The sequence below is a fragment of the Neopelma chrysocephalum genome, unplaced genomic scaffold (assembly GCF_003984885.1).
Source record: "Neopelma chrysocephalum unplaced genomic scaffold, ASM398488v2 Primary Assembly neopelma1_26, whole genome shotgun sequence".
NCBI lineage: Eukaryota > Metazoa > Chordata > Aves > Passeriformes > Pipridae > Neopelma > Neopelma chrysocephalum.
Genome location: NW_020897695.1, coordinates 22,347,125 through 22,359,557, shown reverse-complemented (window position 1 = coordinate 22,359,557; position 12,433 = coordinate 22,347,125). Strand labels below are relative to the sequence as shown.

Sequence of the window (12,433 nt, the reverse complement as noted above, 5' to 3'; positions counted from 1 at the left end):
TATATAAATTCTAGTTTAATCAGAAAACTGTAAGACCTGTTGAACAATTGTCTCCCTGAGAAACAAAAATAAGTTTTCAGTCAAACCAGCTTCTTAGATCTAGAAGGAAAGGGGGAGAATTTATTCCCACCTTTCCAAAGATACAAAGCACTACAGCAAGCTTCTTTTCTCTAAAACAACAAAGAGAAAGAAAGTTCTTTTGCAGACATTTTCTTTAGACAGTAAAGGATAAGCACTGATGGAAAGGGAGCTGTCCCAATGGCTGCACAGGAATCAGTATAATGTAGATTATACTTAGGCCTTGTTCTAGAAGTTTAGGCACAGAAGCATCTTCTTTTCCTGGATTACGTTTCCATGATATAATCGAGCACTTATAAAGGGAAGAAGTGCCATTCTTGAAGTGAGTGAATATGTCCCAGTGGTTTGTTTTTTGAAAAGTGGAGCTCTGGGGGAGTGGGAGAAACTCAGAAATTATATATTAATGAAATCTGGAAGAGGAGAAATTAGAAGCATCAGAGGTCTTTTTAATAGCAAAATTTCCTTCAAAATGTAAAAATGATTGACCAGAATGGGCTTGCACAGGCAGAGACCATAATCTATTACTGTCTCTCAAAACAATTATTTTGGAATTAGCATAAATTGACAGAAATTTGCCCATATGGAAAACGCAGTCACATATCCATGAAAATGAAGATGCAAAATGTAATATTCTATCTGTTTGGCAGAGATGGAGAGAGAGAATGAGAGAGGGAGGAAGAGCCATTGACTGTTTAGAATTAGGCTTGTTAGTCTTCGAAGAGTGCAAGACTGAGTCCTGCATGTTTAATTGGTGAGTAAAGGGCCTGTAGTGTGAGGCACAACAGCTTGCTCTGACAATACCCTGCATCCATCACTCCAGAAAAGAGGAAAAAGAGTCCCCCTAGTGTACCAATGCTGTAAGAAGCAGGAGGATCCCTTGCTTGATTCATTACATCTGCTGCAAGCTCTGCTATGGCATGTGAGCAAGTGCCTAAAGGTATTTTAGTAAATTCCTGGTCTCTGTTGATCGCTAGGCTTCTAGTTTGTGAAGTAAGGAACCATAAACAATTATAAATAATGAGCTTTTAAAAATGAATGTGTGTTCTAACACAGTTTAGCTATTAAGTAATTAGGGTTTGCATTGCTGTATAATTCTAAACATTGTTTTTGTCATCCAGAAAACATATATTCTCCTGGAAGACATAAGACAAATTACTATAGACAGTAATACTATTTTCACAAGTTCTTAGGTGTGTAGCTGAGAGGTAAGTTCAAGCTATTCTATTCAAAAGTACTACTTTAATTTTTTTTTGTTCTTTCAATTAAAAAGGGAAAATCTACTGCAGATAAAAGTATTCAGTGTCACCGGGGAGTGCTACTCTTCCTGGCTGTCAGAGATCCGGTGTGCAGCTCAAAACACAGGCTTTGTATAACTTTGAATTTGCACTGTCACAGATTAAGTGATAAAGCAGCCTCCTGAATGTGTAAGCCTTGATCAATGCCCCCCTCTCAATAATCTTAGGTTCAACAATGCAAACCTGTCCCTTTGTGCCAGGTGCTGAAGGGGCATGCATATAGGAAGGCATAGCTGCCGTATATTGCTGTGGCTGCATAAGCAGTTTCCTCTTGGGTATGCTGAGGGAGAGCCACAGATAAAAAGTTTCAAAGGAGACCAGAAGGTCTCTGTTAGGGATACAGCACAGCTGGTTTGTAAGTAGTATTTGTCATTCTGTCCTTCAGTAGCTTTCCTCAAGTTGCCAGTGCTAAAGGGAACCTGGCCAGTGAGTTCCCCTTTTGCACCCAGCTTTCCACCCAAGTCTGCTTGTGGCAGATTAGGAGCTACCTTGATCTCTCACCTTTTTGACTGTTGACAAGAGAGCTAAATTACCTTTTTAGCAGCAAAGGAAATGTGTGGTTGTGGGGGGAGGGGATGACATGTTAGGGAGAGAATTCCTTACAGTAAGTAAAAAGGCAAAACTGGACCAACACCTCATAGGAGATGGCCTGTGGAAAGCCCAAAGGACGAGTAGCAAAACTGAAACAGTGACCAGGGACCAGTTGTGCAGCCCCTACAGACAGGACCAGGTAGATGTGGCTGAGAGTAAAGATCTCCAGCTCCTCAGAGGTAAGGACAGCTTCAGGGGTAGCAGAAGAGGCTCTTACAGCTGTTCAGGTTAACGGTAGTGACATGACTTATGCAGAGGCATTAGGTGCAGGGATATTGTTTTACATTTTGGGGCATAAAGTGGCATTTCCTGGAAGTATAGTTTAATTATGGCACAAAGAGAGGCAGCACATATCTCACTTTGGGAGGAAGAAGCTCTTTCAGCTCTGAGTGTGCACAACGCGATGGTTGGTTTGTTGGTGCATAAGGGTGCAACAGACTTGTGTATACAATGCTGTGCTTATTTATGTGCTGCAACATATGTCTATGTCAGTGTCTTTGCTAATAAAAACCCTGCAGTGGTAATTGCCAAGTGTAGTTACTTAAATAAGTTAAGGGAATTTGATAGGTGTTTGTGCATATTCGCTGCAAAAAGGCTCCTCCTGAAGAGGAACTATAAAATAGGCATCCTTAACTTTCCTTTCAGCTTCACATGCAGTATTTGACTTCTGTGTATGTGTTTTCCTGGAGACAGCCGGGGCAATCTCCTCTACTCACTCACCCACTTATCAGTTGTATTTTGAATTGCTTGTGATGATATGGATGTTGATTATGGCCTTCACAATACTGCCTGGTTTTTCCACAGAAATGTCCTGAAGGATGAGTCTACAGGAAATTCTCAGCTGACCAAAAGGCAGACCAAGGTATTAGTTCAGTGTATTTTCTTCAAGAGTAAGAAGCAGATAAGATTTCAGCACAAATGGTGCATTTTAATTATGTTTGAATGAAATGTAAGTCAGATGCAAAGCAGATGTTGGCAGCACCGTTTCAAGTACTCCTTCCCCATCCCAAGGCAATGTTTCAGTGTTAATACTGTATATCTTTCTAAAAATGCTGAATCTGAAAAGTTTGTTATGCTAAAATATCTCGCTGACCTAGGAACACTTCTTGGTCCCCATGCATCTGCATGTCAGTTCTTCTTGTTTCTAATTTTTTAAATACATACCAAAATTTCCTTTCTTAAATTTTTTCTTAAAAAATTTAAAAAAATAACATTGTATTTTAAAAACTCAAAGAATGTAAACTGGATGATCCCTATCTGTCTCACTCCCTCAACACCCATTTCATTTGTCTTATACTTGCATGCATATACATATATATATGTATCTATGTATGCGTATATATATATATGTATGTATGTATACATACATACATACACATACACATTCCAAACACTCCTGCATGTTGGATCTTAAAATTGTATTGTAGGAAATATTAGACTGGCAAGTGCTGTGCCTACAATTGGAATATTGTTGATATTCTCACATTTCTTTGACTATAACAGCTAAGATCAATATTTTCAATACCTTTAAAAATGAGATAATAACTTCAAAATATTGCCAGAAATTTACTTGAAATGGAAAGGGTGTGTTAGGTTTAAGCTTAGAGACTAAACTGCTTTTAATTCTGCATTTTGACTTCTGACAATCTTTGGAAAGCATGCTGTTTGCACTAGTAACTGAAATGCAATTCTAGGAGGACAGAAAGATGCACTAAGATTTATATGAAGCTGTAATACAGCAAAAAGTATATGAGCTGTTATTCTACTGTATTTCCAGAGGACTGTATTGATCTTCAAAGGGTTAAAGTGCTACCAGGTTACATTAATGTCACCCTTCAGAAATCACTGGCCAATAGCATATCAGCAATCAATGCTGCAGTGTGTTTTTCAGGACACTCAGTTTTTGGAGACAAGTGGCTGATATATTTTGACAAGAAGAAAAAATAGTCTCGGAAATTCTTGCAAATCTTAACTCAGAGGGGAAGATATATGAAACAAACTGCTTCTATTAGAAAAAATGGTAATGTTTGCCTTCATAAGTAACTACATTTTATGTCAGTTCAGTGGAGCAGTGAATGAACCAAAACTCTGCTAACCTTCAAAATGCAAAGGATTCTGTAAGTAGGATTTACATAGTCTGAATATTTTATATTTTGAATGCTCATCACAGCTCACATAAACTAATACTTTGATATATGTTTCCAGTAAAGAAAACATTTGACTTCTTGTGGAGTAAAGCAGTGAGACATGTTTTGGCTTGTGACTACAGGCACAGGTTTCTCAGCCCCTGCTCCTTTTTCTCCTGTTAGCAATTTTCTTCTGTCTAGTTCTTATAATTTGTGCACATTCGAAGAAGGCAACACAATCCACTTCACTTTGACACAAAAGAAACTTAAAGAAAATAAATCAAGCACTCAAACAGCCATAAAGTAGAACTATAAAGGAGGGAATAAAAATAGAGGCTGCAAGAGAACACAAGGGGTTAAAGTTCTGACCACTGTCTGCATATATAAAATCATATCACCTTATCTGAAAAGTTTAGGCTCAAAAGAAAACCCTTGGCTTAAAATACCTTTTAGATATATTAAATCTTTAGGCTGAAGATTACAGCAAGTGTTTTCTCTTTGGTGAATAGCTGTTTGTCTCACTTTATTTACTTGGTATTGGGTATTTGTCAATGTCATTTCATATCTGCAGAAAATTCATACGTTCCATGGAAGTATGTATGTGTGTGAGTGTGCTGAAGGTCACATGACTGTTTCATCCTATTTGGTGGAGCAGCTTGACTTTTTTTCTCTTGCTTTTGGTGATGGTTGTGAGTGCAGAAGTTGATTGACAGATGCATGCCAGAAACCCCCATTCTCCTTTTCAAAGACTACATATGATGGATTGCGATCTTTCAGCTCAGCAGGACACAGGGACCATGCAAGCTGTAATTGGTCAGGTATGGAGTCAGCCATTTCTCAACTCCCCTTTTATTTTTTTTTTCACAAGGGTCTAACCATATGATTCACATAATTCATATTTACAGTACCATCTTTCTATCTGTATCTTCAGCTACCAGCGAGTGTAGTACTGAAAGTGAGAAAGGCAAAAGAACCACAATAATCTGGCCAGGGAATCACTAGATAAACCTAAATTACCAAGCTTTTCTTCTAATAAACCCCGTTTATAATTTAGTCTGAGCTTTGGCAAATCAATGTATTTAATAATTTGCTGTTTTATTTTGTTTAAATGTGCTGAAGTAGAAGAACTGAGGAGTGAAACTGTTATGTTTGCTGGGGAGTTGCTTTCTATTTCTAATGCTATTCATTATTTCTATATTGACTGTTTTCCTGTACTACAGGCTGTGGCTTTTTCAAAATTATTATTATTTTTTATTTTTTCTTCTTTTACTCCTAATCCAGAAATGTGTGATCGAGCTTGGTAAATGTAGTAGTCTTTGCTGCTGCAGAGGGGCAGCCTGCAAATTAAACACTGCCACAATCTGAAAGGTCCAGGTGGTCTGCTCGTGCTTCCTAATGCAATCCAGCACAACAGCTTTAATAAACAGCTCTATTTAGTTCTCCCTCCCTGTATCCAGGGAAGTGAACTGGTCTGGGGCTGCTGTGATGAAATGCCAGAAGAATATCTCTCAAAGGCCTCACAAGCTGATTTTTAGAGCTTTTCCGTTTTGTCGTCTTTGTCTTCCAAATGGGTCAGTGAGTCCTTCTCTTTCTGTTTTGTGATTTCTGATAAGTCTGTAGTTTTTATATGTGTGTTTTAACCATGCTGTTTTGAGCTTTAGCTGGAAGAGAGAAGAATCATTGTCTTTTCATTTGCTTCAAATAATAACCTGAAGTGGGGAAAGAAATTAAATTATTTTGTTCTGATGAACAGGGAGGGCTGTTTTCCTATGAATGCAGTTGGAGTCAGATGAGGGTGCCTGTTTTTGTTTTTCTAACAAAATTTTAAGTGCTCAACACTTTGTCATTAACCACTGGTTTGTAAATCAGTCTCTGGCAAAGGGAATTTTCTGAACTCTCAAAAGTTTTTCATTTTTTGCATATGTTTCCAATACAGTGAATGCATGCTGCTGAGGTGATGACATAGTATTTGTTTTCTATATGCTGATACGATGGTGGAAAAATATGCATTCTACACACTGTTTTCAACTAAATTATGTCAAAGCACAGAAGTCCCTCAAAGCACATGGTTTATTAATACCATCGTACACAGTAATGCATTTCTGGGTGGAAAATGTCAAATATGTAATACCATGTTTACCATAGACTTTTATTGCTTTAAATATTTTAAAAATAGAAGATACATTTTTTATTAAAAATCCTCCAAACATTAAGAGCTTTCTATTAGGCTGGCTTATACCTAAAAAGTGGGGCATGTTTGCTAGTACTACATTGTGTGAAAATATGTATTTTAGAGTGTGTTAATTACCTTTTTGTTTTATTTGGTCAGTCTTAAAGATATATATTTAATGATACAAAGGCAGATACAATGTTAAGATTTTGAGCAAATACACTTGACAGAAAATGTACGCTGAAACATTGATAAATCACAAAGCTAGCAATATCTCTTTAATGTAACTTTCTTTTGGCATATAAGAAAGTGTAAGTTAGCTATTTTATAATGAAAGCTTGCCAGCATTCAGAAAGTGGTTTTGAGAATGGAAAAGATAGAAGGATGTGTATTTCTGTGTGTGACATTCCATATTTCATCAATTAAAAAAAGTTCAGTGACTGTCTGCAAAAATGTTTATATAATGTGTTAGTGTATTTCATTTCCTAAAATCAGTAACAAGGGCATGGACTTCAAAGAAAAATATATTTAGCTATTTTAGGTGACTAACTTCTTTCGGGGTTTACATCAGAATTTGTAATTATTATTCTGAAATTTACTGTCTTAGGTGTTGCAAACATTTTTTTTAGATCTCCGTGTGTGCATATTTACATATCATATGTGTAAGTGTGCACATCCAAGTGTGTTCACAAAATTTTCAAGTATGTTTTTGTTTTTGATTAATTGTCTAGTGTTCAGTTGTTATTAGGTTATTAAGATAGAACAAAAAGTTTAATTTTTTTTCTGATAAAAAATTATATATTTTCTAGTTGTATAATAAAAGAGTTAGTTAAAACTTTGGAACCTCAGAGCAATCAGTATAATTACCATACGTTACTGAAAATAGAAATAGACTTTTCTCTATGAAATTTCCGAGAAAATAACTATCAAAAGGCAAACCTTATGCCAGAAAATATTTCCACACTGTAAGTCTATATTTAGTATTGATAAATAATAAATATTTGCATATTTGGTTGTTACATATTTTCAGAAGAGACCTTTATTTCCTGATGCTTCTAGAAAAAGTTCTTAAAAGTCTTTGTTAACTTTCAAACCTCCAAAAACAAAAACTTAAATAAATGTTTATCATTTTGCCTTTTTATTTCAGAATTGTGTTTTTCTTCAGCCATGAGAACAATTTTTTTTTTACTAATCTTGGAGGTGTAGCTTTAAATTCAGTCTTGTTTACTGCTAATGGAGTGTGAAGTTGCCTAATTAAAAATCCAAACTATACATATATAACCCTGATGCAATGGAGATCTGAAACACTAGCAGTTATTTGTAGTTCAAACACTAGTCTGTGTATGACATGAATGTAATAGCAGGAACACACTGATTTAAAGGTATTTTCAACACCAAGTACTTGTTCATCATTAAATGCATTTTCCACTTTTTTAAAAAAAATCTGGATTTTGTCTGTCTCTAAGCACCAGTGTCCACAGTGGCTCCCACTGGTGATGTCGATGGTGGGCAGAGTGCTACAATCCTGACCATTACCTATCACCTGGGTGTACTGGACACAGGGTGCAGAATTGCTTGTGAGCCTTCCCTCTGGATTTTTCTCCCCCAAGCAAGCAATAAAACAGCCAACTACTCTGAAGAACAACCTCCTTGCCTAGTGTGTCAAGATCTAGAAGCTCATTGCTCATTGTGATTTTGATTCATAACTGGAGTATTTGGCATGAAACCCTGATTCCTGCCAGCAATAGTCTGTAGCATCCTTCCTTGCACGCTGAACGATAATACCCATTATTTCTTCAATTGTGTTTTAATCTTATAAAAACTATTGGTTGGATTTTTATGCCATATTCCTTATATATCTGAATGAACAGGTAATTAAATGTGTCATCTAATTATTCCAATTATGCTGTAATTTCTCCACCTTATATGGTTTCTAAAACCTGTCCTATACATTTCTCTCCTTTTTTTTTCCTCTCCATCTTTTTTTTTTCTTTTTTTTTTCCCTTCGTATTTTCTTTTTTCTTTTTTTTTTTTTCAGACCTGAGCTTGTGAGTGACAGGTTAGTTCATCAGCATTACAGCCCTCTTGTTTTTGTCTCATCTCATGCAGACAGGTCACTGTGTCCAATCACCCTTCTGGCTCTGCTATCCCTGGGGGAGCCCAGGCCAGCCTGCCATCTTGATCCACCGGCCTGAGGGCCCAGGCTGGCTGCACATTTCTGTGTTCACTGGTTCTTGCAAATATAGTAAAACGGGAAGGGGAGGGGGGCAGCTTAAATTAGATCTCTGTATATTGAGAGGAAGAAAATTAGGTAACATTTTTCTTCAAATAAGCATCTGTTTGCAGTTATTATTGCTATGTTTGAGTTCTCTTTCTATAAGTTAAGTGTGTTTATTTTCTGTATTTCAGTGGTATCCTCCATATGATCTCACCAGTAGTAAGCACTATTTATGCAAAGGTAAACGTGTCTTTTCCCATAGAGAGTTCTGGTCTGAAGCCCAGTTTGTGAAACTGATATGTTGCTGCAACCAATGTGGATCTTTCTATTCTGTTTCAGTCTGTTGTCTTTTTTTAAAATTTTGTTTTGTGTTCTTCCCAATGATTATCAACAATAGAGCAGGGGGATAGTGTTTCAGAGAAGCCCTTCCTTTCTATAACTCATGGGTCATTTTTCAGAAGTTTGATCTGTTGTCAGTATTATTTTATAAAGCAGATTAATACGTATACAGGAGTTTAATTTTTACCAAATGAAGATCACATCTATAATGTTAGTTTGTCTTGAGCAAACTCTAAGTGATTTTTCTTGTAGTAGTAGAGGACTTTTTCTCTTGGAATACCTGTTTCAATCTTTAATCTAAATATAAAGAATTGCCTATAACATATACAAACAAAAGAACCATCTTACACGTAAATTTAAGACCCACTTTTATAAGACACCAGGGAATTGTGTCCTTTTGTCTGCAGTTTGGGACAAATCCCCTTCTTTCTAGCAAGAATTAGACCCATCACTGTAAGCATGACTACTTGCATAAGTAAGGTCAGATTACTTGTCCCCTTGTCTGCTTAGTGTATGTCCAGCACAGACATTGTTGTCCTTTACAGTCACCAGCAGTGGTTTTCTGCAGTTCAGGACTGTGAAAGAGATATTTCTGGACAGGTACGCACTGGCTGCTGTTTTCAGTAGTAGAGAGACAATGAAACAATAAGAATTATGTTTGAAAAACTTCAAAAATGTACTTTTTAATATTTATGAAGAAGCTGGTACTCTGATAATGAAGCATTCCATCTTTGCAGAAACCTGCTGTTGTATACACTCTCTAGAATACTGTATCCCTAAGAATTATTATTGTAAGGATATGCAGGAATGTGGCTGAAATATTTTACAGTATAAATATTTGTTGTACAGAAGTTTGGATCTCGTTAATTTAATATATGTAAATTCTTTGGTCCTAGGCCTAGATTCCAGCAAAAGAATGCATTTTTCTGTTGACTTCTGTTTTTACAAGAGAAAAGATGGATTTTTTTTCATTCTGATTCATGCTTAAAAAGATTTTTCTTCTTTTCACACCAAAATTGAGGTTTAATTGAAATCAACCTTCTAAAAACATCTTTAATAATTTTTTTCTTATGGAATTTCTTTATTCTTTTCTGTTCTGTACTACTCTGCCGTCTCATCTGCTAGCTTGTGAGCCAGGCCAATCTAGAGGTCTAATTTTTAAAAAAGCTGTGATGTACGCTCGATGTATATTCACTATATTCTAATTGTAAGAAAAAATAAGGTATGTCAGATGACCTTTAAATTGCTGGGCAAGTGACACTGCTCCAGTGATGTAGATTATTACCTTTTGGCAATGCATTTACATTTGAGTACCTCTGTTATGTTTCCTAGATTCTAGACTGATAAACTAAATATCAATCTGGGCCATTTTTGTATGTACAGTACATACAAGTGACTGTGCTGAGCCTCTTATCTTGCACTGACCTGTAGCTGTAACAAGACTTTTATTTTTCTTCTCTGATCTGAACTGCAACTCAAATGGAAGAAAATAAAAGGACAACCGAAGAGAAATTGTATACAGCACTTTCAACATTAGATTAGGACATGGCAAAATATTTTTTTTTCCTGTGATTTGCATAATTCAGCAGCATTTGTTTGTAATGCAGTTTTTTACTCTGAAATTGTAAAAATGGCAGGAAGAACCTGAGATCACGCCGTTTAGAATATATGCGTGTTTGTCTATCACTAAACTTAACTAGACTTACGTGTGTACTTCAAAGGTGGTCAGCAAATCACTTAAGCCCATAAAAGAAGTCTGCATTTGCTAAATCTTCAAGTGAACAGTATGATACTGAATTCAATGGGATTCCTTGTGTTTATAACACTTTTCAGGATCTGGTCCAACTTGCCTACTGAGTTACTGCTATTGCTGATAAATATAACAAAGTCTGGCTTAAATGCTAGCTAAATAATTGTTATGCAAACTGATTTACAATTAGAACTGATTATTAGGATTAAAGATAGTAACTCAAGGGTCATGAACACTTTTACTTTTTGAGGATATCAGGGCTACAGGTAAACAGACTATAGCTTCAGGGGTTTTGTTTTAACATTGGCTTTGAAACTGTTGTGATGGGTAGTACTTCCTCTTCAAAAGAGAAATATTAGTTGTTGATATTTGCTGCTAATTCTCTGTTCACTGGTAGTGCTATTCCATAGTACAACTTTATCTAACTGTTAGATCAAAAGAAAATTTTGAAGATCAAGAGACTGTTCTAAATTTCTAGCCATTCCTAAAATTGGTAGTGGGAAAAAGTTTAATAAAAAAAGGGTGAGTAGAGAGACAGGGAATGCAAAAATCTTTATTCCAAACAATCTTTTATATGTGAATGAGGATTTACAGGGTAGGACTCTTATAGCTGTTCTTGTCAAAACACATATGTCTTGTCTTGGTGGGCTTTCCTGTGCCACCTTACCGTAAAAGAAATCCAATAAGTTGATAAGCAGTGCTGCAAAATCACACTTGAGAGAGCTCTGAACCCACAAATGGGGAAGGGCATTGTAAAGGGAAATAGGACCTGAAGCAAAAGGACAAAAAACCAAAACTATGTTAAAATGGAATTGCATTCTATTTCAGTCACTGATTCCATAAAGTAATTTTTATTTTATAAGTTTCTAGCATTTTCAAGGATCTCAGATTCATGTGTGTTTAGAAGACACAATCCAGCTGTGTAATGGCACTTCCAAAAGGGAAATATTATGGGGGCAATGGTAAAAGACAAAAGTGTTTTTTTAGCCATCCCCTGCTATGGAAACTAGTTTCAAGAAATAGAAAATAACAGAGCATGAGGTTTTTGCAAACATTTTAGTGAAAGTCATTTTAACAGTATTACACAACAGTTGCTGTTGGACGTAAGTGATACTTCTGTATCAGAATGTTGTACTTTCCACTAAACTGTTTACATCTCTAACTGCTTTTCCACTTGCTGAGCCAACTTCTGGAGCTCTAACCCAGTTTTTACTTGAGCTTTTCTCATGTTTCAAGTGCAATGAAGTTTTACCAGAATAAAAAGGTGACAGCTTTAGCCTGTTTCTGGAAGTTATCTTTTTTTGGAGAAAATTAATGGCTAAATATAAATTTGCAGCATAGACTAAGACTGAAGCAACAATATTAAAGACTAGAATGTTTCATATCCTTGTTTCATGTCCTTGTTTCATTGTCTCCCATCAATGGCAAACTAGCATCAGCTTTCATTTTTCACAGCATATCACAATAAAGGCTGTGATTATTTTGGTTTTTTTTAATTATGACAATGGAGAACTGTGCCTGATTGTAACAAATCCACCTTTAAAAATAATAATAATAAAAAAAAGGGCTGACTTACAGATGTAAGTAATTCTGACAGCGGTTAAGTCTGGTATTTCTGAGATGCTGTCATGATGGCTATAACTGGTGGTACTAGAACCAAATGCTGCCAAGTGCTGAATACTTCCAGAATCCTAGACTTCCCCCCAGCTTTGTTAGGCAGGACTCTGTTGGAGTGAAATAAAATAATCTGGAATAAAGAAGAATTATGCTGCTCTAGGAGAAAAACCAGCTATCGCAGGATTCCAGGTCATTAAGTCTTACCTTCCCTTCACTGCACCCATCCCTTTCTGTGTACAAAATGTGCTT

General features: G+C 36.1%; 1 protein-coding gene across 6 annotated transcripts in view; it reads left to right on the top strand.

Annotated features, from left to right (window-relative positions):
* Positions 1-12,433, top strand: part of POU6F2 (POU class 6 homeobox 2) — a 359,056-nt gene that overhangs the window by 42,684 nt on the left and 303,939 nt on the right. For 4 of the 6 annotated variants that reach the window (XM_027675880.1, XM_027675879.1, XM_027675877.1 and 1 more), the window contains one exon: positions 2,769-2,826. Coding sequence is in view for 2 of the 6 variants with exons in the window: in XM_027675876.1 (XP_027531677.1) it covers positions 4,804-4,908 (105 nt within the window). In the remaining 4 variants the exon portion in view is untranslated. Of the gene's footprint in view, positions 1-2,768; positions 2,827-4,506; positions 4,909-12,433 lie in introns of those variants that run through there. The other 2 variants (XM_027675876.1, XM_027675875.1) reach the window with 1 other exon arrangement.